General features: G+C 38.2%; 1 protein-coding gene across 1 annotated transcript; it reads right to left on the bottom strand.

Annotated features, from left to right (window-relative positions):
- Nucleotides 1-501: 501 nt before the first annotated feature.
- LOC111437852 lies at nt 502-2,802 on the bottom strand. Its single transcript, XM_023075925.1, has 3 exons — nt 2,610-2,802; nt 1,114-1,538; nt 502-876 (listed from the first exon to the last, which is right to left on the bottom strand). Exons 1-3 carry the CDS (start codon nt 2,800-2,802, stop codon nt 502-504), a joined length of 993 nt encoding a protein of 330 aa, XP_022931693.1.
- Between the last annotated feature and the right edge of the window lie 3,749 nt (nt 2,803-6,551).

Raw genomic sequence — 6,551 nt, 5'->3', positions numbered from 1 at the left:
TTTTTTTTTTTTTTTTTTTTTTTTTTTTTCTCTCTCCTCTCTCCTCAGAAGGTGTACCGTTACAAATAGTGTCATGTAGATAATGGAGAATTCATTTGACTGCCGCCCAATATATAGAAGTCAGGGAGGACATGAACTGACACACTCTATTGACACAGAAGGATATATCAGGACGTGTCAGAGACAATAGAGAGCACCAACGATACTCCGATAGTGAGTAGTATCCTCAGGCGAGAGCTTTTCAACTTCATCCAATAACAACTTCTCACTAGGAAGCATAAGTGTGGGAACACGTTTGGAGGTGAGCATATTGGTTTTGGACAATAAATCTTGAATGTATTTATGTTGTGTCAGAACAAGTATATTGGAAGTATGGCGGACCTCAATCCCAAGAAAATAACTCAAAATGCCAAGATCTTTGACGGCAAAATCATCCAGAGAGACATAAGCCTTTGAAGGTGTAAAATCCAGCTATAATAGTTTGGAGCTAAGGCGAGAAAACTAGGCACGCGGAGCTTGTTTAAGGCCATAAAGTGACTTATCCAACTTGCAGAGATAACCAGGACGTTGAGAGTCCACAAATCCAGGGGGCTGCTTCATATAAACATCTTCATTAGGAAAGCCATGAAGAAAAGCATTTTGAATACCAATCTGCCGAATAGCCCAACCACGAGAAATAGCAAGAGATAATAAGAGTCGAATGGTAGTGGGCTTAACAACTGGACTAAAGGTATCATCATAATCAAAGTCATACTGCTGTTTAAACCCTTTAGCAACCAGGCGTGCTTTGTAGCAATCAATAGAGTCATCTAGCTTTTTGCTTGAGTTTGAAAACTCATTTGCAATCAATAACGTTAAGACCAGCACAAGGAGGAACTAAGTGTCATGTCTTATTTTTTAGAAGTATCTGAAATTCATCATTCATTGTCTGACGCTAGAGGGGATGCTCCACAGCAGTAATATGTGAAGTAGGTTCAGAGGCAGAAGACCGAACTACAGAATATATTACTGTTCCATCTGTACGCACCTTGAGTTTCTTGATATTGTGCTTCAATCGAGTACCATACAGATGAGTAGCAGGGGCAGGATCCACAATTGAGGGGACAGCTGTACCAGCTGTTGCAGGGGAGCAGTCAGTGCTACAAGAGTCGGTTGACCAGCGGCTACGGATCCGACCGGACATTGTGAAATATCATCTGCTGGCAGAGGATCCGAGGCCGCAATCATTGGCGAAACATCCAACGCCGATTTGCACAACAGCGACGCGGAGGATTGCTGCGGCAATTTCGAAGTTGATGTGGGCACAAGATTTTTTGCATCCAAAGAGTTAGTAGGCACAGATATATGCTTATGATCATTATCCAAATTAGTACTGCTGCTACCCAAATGCAAGGTGCACAAATCAAGGGCATTGTGCGTCGGCGGCAAGGTTGGGGAAGAATTAGTTGGGGCTCTCTTGAATGGAAAAACATTCTCATCAAATATGACGTCTCTAGAAATACAGACACGACCAGAATCGGTGTCAAGACACTTATACCCTTTATGTAAAGAAACTGTAGCCTAGAAAGACACATTCCTTGGATCGAAAAGAGAGCTTTTGTTTGTTATAAAGGCGAAGTTGAGGCCAATAAGTACACCTAAAAACTTTTAATAAGGAGTAATTTGGTAGGGTATGAAAAAGATGTTCTAGGGGCATTTGTTATCAATGACACGAGTAGGAAGACGATTGATGAGATATGTGGCTATAAGAAACGCGTCATCCCAAAATATAATAGGTACGTTAGCATGAGCTAGAAGGGCTATGCCAGTTTCAACAATATGACGGTGCTTGCATTCAACAGACCCATTTTGTTGATGCGTGTGAGGGCACGAAACACGATGAGTGATTCCAAGGGAACAAAAGAATGTGTTATGAATTTTTTGATATTCTCCACCCCAATCAGACTAGACACACTTGATTTTGGTATCTAGGAGGCGCTCAACATGAGCTTGGAGCTGCAAAAGTATACGAGGAGCTTCTGTACGATCATGCATCAAATAGATCCACGAAAATTTACTGAAATTATCAATGAAGCTAATATAATATTTAAAACCCCCAACAGATGGAGGTGCAGGGCCCCAAACATCCGAAAAAATTAGTTCCAAAGATGATGAAGACCTATGAGAAGAACTAGTATATGGTAACTGATAACTTTTTGCTGACTGACACGCATTACAAACTCACAAAGGTGACTCACTAGCACAAGAAATATTATTGAGACGCAAAATTGACTTTACTACTTGAGATGAAGAATGTCTAAGATGTGCATCCCATTGGGCGTTAGTAGTAGATTTGCTCACTAAGGCATGCTTGAGATCATCGACATCAGATGGCTTAATAGGATAGAGACCAGACTCACACCTCTCGTTTAGAAGACTTTTCCTCGACCGTTGATCCTTAATAGAAAAATGACAAGGATGGTGTTCAAAAAATACGTCATTATCACGAGAAAATTTATGAATGGAAAGAAGATGTTTGGAAATTTCAGGCACATGCAAAATATTACGCAATATAAGAGGACGAGCAACAGTATTAATTAAAGAATGACCAGTATGCAAAATACACAAACCTGCTCCATTGCCGACTTGAACTTGTTTACCTCCATGATAGCGTTCACGCACAGCGAGACGATCCAAGTCACTGGTGATATGATCAGTGGCGCTTGTGTCGCTGTACCAATTTGGATCAATCTTGTCAGAGGAAGTAGCCGCCAGTGCCGCAAAAGGAACAGAAGGAGGTTCATCTTGATCGGACTCATCCATCCTATGCTAGCAGCAAACAACGGTATGCCCCACTTTGCCGCAAATCTGGGAGGAAGGACGAGCAGAAGGGTCACGATGATCACCAACAGGACGAGAAGGCACACCACCTTGAGAACGGTCACAACCACGATCCCTACGCCCATGATTCTTCTGCTGACCACCACGACCAGCATAATTGGTAGAAGGTCAGGATTTAACTGAAGTTCAGCCTGATATTGTAGTTGGCGAGCTTCAAACGCCATTAGATGTGCAAACACATCATCAAGCGTGAGGGCTTCACTTTTGATAGTCACCGAAGTGATGAAGGGATCATAGTCAGGGCTAAGTGTTAGGATCGCACAACAACGCACACGCTCGATCTAGATGAACACAAAAAAATAGGATAGAAAAAAGTGCAAGGAGAACTCTGGCTAAAAGGATTATTTTTTGATTGATGACTTCACGTATGTACAGTAAGAGAGAATTACAGAGACTAGAAAGTACATGTAACGACCCTAAATTTTCACATATCTAGAGTTGCCACTAACGTCTCATGCTCATCTATAATGCAGAAATATAACTCTTACATGAACATCATTTATAATGTAAACTTCGAAAAACGTTTAAAACAACTTCTTCTCTGGAAAACACAATCATGGTCTGACGTGTTTAAATACAAAATACTAAAACTTTAGAGATAATAAAAACAAATACAAAATAATTTAAAACAATGGAATGCAAAAGAACCTATTCTAACTTAAAACTAAGAATTTAAATATGAGTCTACCCTATGCACGTGCCACAGTCTCTACTCGCGATGTCGCCGTCCTCCGTACAAGTGCACCTTGCCTTTAGCTGAAAAATGATGTGGCACACGGCCTGAGTATTCAAAGAATACTCAGTAAGTGGCCCCACTATAGGGGCCATGTAAATGCAAACATATGCAATCATGATTTAGGGACCTATCTCTAATAATCTTAGGGGTGGCCTCCAGTTTCGGACAAATTGGATGTGTAGTACTTCCCTACACACGACTCACACGTGCGAGTGTGAATCCCCAGGGCGCTCGCACACCCCCTGGACCCTCTAGTCAAGCTAATCTATAGTGACGTCCGGAGGTCAGCGGAACCCCATAGTGTCATGCGCCTCATGAACACCCTCATCTATGTGCGTTCGCACCTGTGCGCATTCGCGTTCATCATATGGTGCGCATCCACCCTCATCATCTCTAGGGGAAGTAGCCTTATGCTTATGAACATACAATATGCACGAGGTTCCTCTAAATCCATCATAATGTCTCTTCTGACACAACCCTCTAGTCTCATCTCTTTGTTACTTTAGACACATACTCGTTGATATTTGTATTAATATCATTTTCATGCTCTTAGGGTTGTGTCCTATGTCGATCTAACGACATGATGCAATATGGTACTCATCATCATATAGCATGCTCAATATGAAAAACATCATCATATTAAGATAAACGTCATGCAATCATCATACTCATCATATTGCCACATAGTGCATCAAACATATCAAGTACGTCATTCATCAAAATATATATATACTGCACACATCATCAAGTATTGTAACCCACACATCATCATAACTCATACATCATCATAACTCATATACCGCATCGTACGACATAGTTCATACATCATCATAACTCATACAATTTTTAGTCTATCTTATAGTAAGACCACTTACCTGATTAGCTTATACGGGTGTCACCAATTTATCCTTAATGTAAGTTCGATTTTTTCCTTTGTATCCAAGCCAACCTATATGAATCCATGGCATCAATTTCATGTTCAATTCTCTAACTCTTACAATGGTTCATGTGCTAAAATTCATGCTAGCATTAAAGACTTTGCATGGATAAAGTCTTGGAACGTCGTAATATACATCTAAGTATATATACATATTATATATATATATATTCTATTTATATTAAGATTTCATTTTGTATTTTTATTTCGACTACTTTCTTGTCTTCTAATATTCTTTCTGTTCTCTGCTTTTTCTCTCAATTTTTGTTAAAAACATATTCTTGACCAATTTTTAATCGATTCTTACTTAATCATATTATTGGTCAATTCCGATCGATTTTTACCCCCAACTCTTCCCTCTCATTTTTCTCTTTCTCCGTATTTTTTTTCTTTTGATTTTGTATTTTGGCCTTCTCTGTATTCTCTCCTTTTGTTCTTTCCTGCTCTCTTTATTAATTTTTTTCTCTACCTTCTCTGTATTTTCTTTTGAGTTCTTTCTTACTCTCTTTATTTATTTATTTTTTCTTTTTCTGCATTTTTTCTTTTCTTTCATTCCTTCTGATTTTAGTACAGTATTTGGCCTCGTATCTATATATATATCTATATATTTATATATATATATATATATATATTCCTTTTGATTCGGTTTTAATTTAAATTCACAGATATCACAATAATTTTTTCTTCCCAAATCTTTCCTTTCTTATTTACTTGTTAATTTAATTTCTTTTAAACATAATCTTTTCTTTCTATACTGTATTTACTTCTGATCTTCCATTTTCTAACTCTGTTCTGTATTTTTTTTTATGGACAGATATTAGCCTCACTCATAGTTAATTTTCTATAATCTGATAACCAAAATCTAAATAAATGGGTAGGAACGAGAGATTTGATTCTGATGATTAATTAGACAAAGGGAAGGAAATGAAAAAGAGATCTGAAAGATAACTTACCGTAATAACAAAGCTAGATCTCTCTCTACTAATTAAATCTCTAGCTCTCCTTGTAAATCTCTCTCCAATAATTAAATCTCTAGCTCTCCTAGTAAATCTGGTTGTTGGTATTTTTTATTTATTTATTATAGAAGTTGGTTGAGGAGAGATAGTTGGGAGAGGAAGAGGGGTCAGAGAAGAGTAGTTTAGGGAAAATTATTATTTTAATTATTATTTATTTTTTTGGGTCATTACCGTACATTTTCAAAGCTCTATCGGACAGGATATATATATGGTTCAATTTACTATATATAGTTTTACCAGATTTAACTATCTACTATATATATATATATAGCTTTACCGGATATAGCTTTACTATATATAGCTTTACCATATATAGCTTTACCGGATATAACCGTTGACCAAGCTATAAATAAGAGAGCAGACTCCGTAACCTAACAATTCTTCCACTTGAAAACTGATCCTACACCATATCAATTAAGGCTTTGCATAACCTTAATTTTCCAACATCAACACATTTTGTCAACATGTCAGCGGGATTCTTTGCACCCTCTATCTTCTCCAAACACATATCGCTTTCTTCCACTAACCTGCGAGTGAAATGGTATCGTCTTCTAATGTGTTTTGTCCTTGAATGATAGACTGGGTTTTTTCACCAACTGTATGGCACTCTGACTATCTGTTTAAAGGATCTTCTTGCACTGCTTCCGGCCTAATTCTTCTAGATAGTCTGTCATCCATATCATCTCCTTTCCAGCTTCAGCTATGGCCACGTACTCAGCTTCAGTAGATGAAAGAGCAACGCATTTCTGAAGCTTGGACATCCAACTTACTGCTGTTCTATCTATAGTGTAGATATATCCAGATGTGCTCTTGTTGGAGTCTACATCTCCACTTAGATCAGCATCCACAAAACCTTGCAGAACTACTTTGTCATTGCCATAACAAAGTGAAGTATTGGATGTACCTCTCAGATATCTCAGAAGCCACTTCACAGCTTCCCAATGTTCTTTCCCTGGAATTGCCATGTACTTGCTAACAATTC

Source organism: Cucurbita moschata, unplaced genomic scaffold, assembly GCF_002738365.1.
Source record: "Cucurbita moschata cultivar Rifu unplaced genomic scaffold, Cmos_1.0 Cmo_Scf00067, whole genome shotgun sequence".
In the NCBI taxonomy this organism is placed as follows: domain Eukaryota; kingdom Viridiplantae; phylum Streptophyta; class Magnoliopsida; order Cucurbitales; family Cucurbitaceae; genus Cucurbita; species Cucurbita moschata.
This window is presented reverse-complemented; position numbering and strand designations above follow the sequence as displayed.

What these genes read in the sequence shown, in the direction of transcription:
- LOC111437852 (XM_023075925.1), bottom strand. Translation starts at nt 2,802, where the DNA reads ATGGATGAGTCCGATCAAGATGAACCTCCTTCTGTTCCTTTTGCGGCA. An exon ending in TCAAGTCGGCAATGGAGCAG is followed by an intron (nt 1,539 to 2,609) that starts GTTTGTGTATTT and finishes CTTTACATAAAG; the next exon opens with GGTATAAGTGTCTTGACACC. An exon ending in CTGCTCCCCTGCAACAGCTG is followed by an intron (nt 877 to 1,113) that starts GTACAGCTGTCC and finishes CATGACACTTAG; the next exon opens with TTCCTCCTTGTGCTGGTCTT.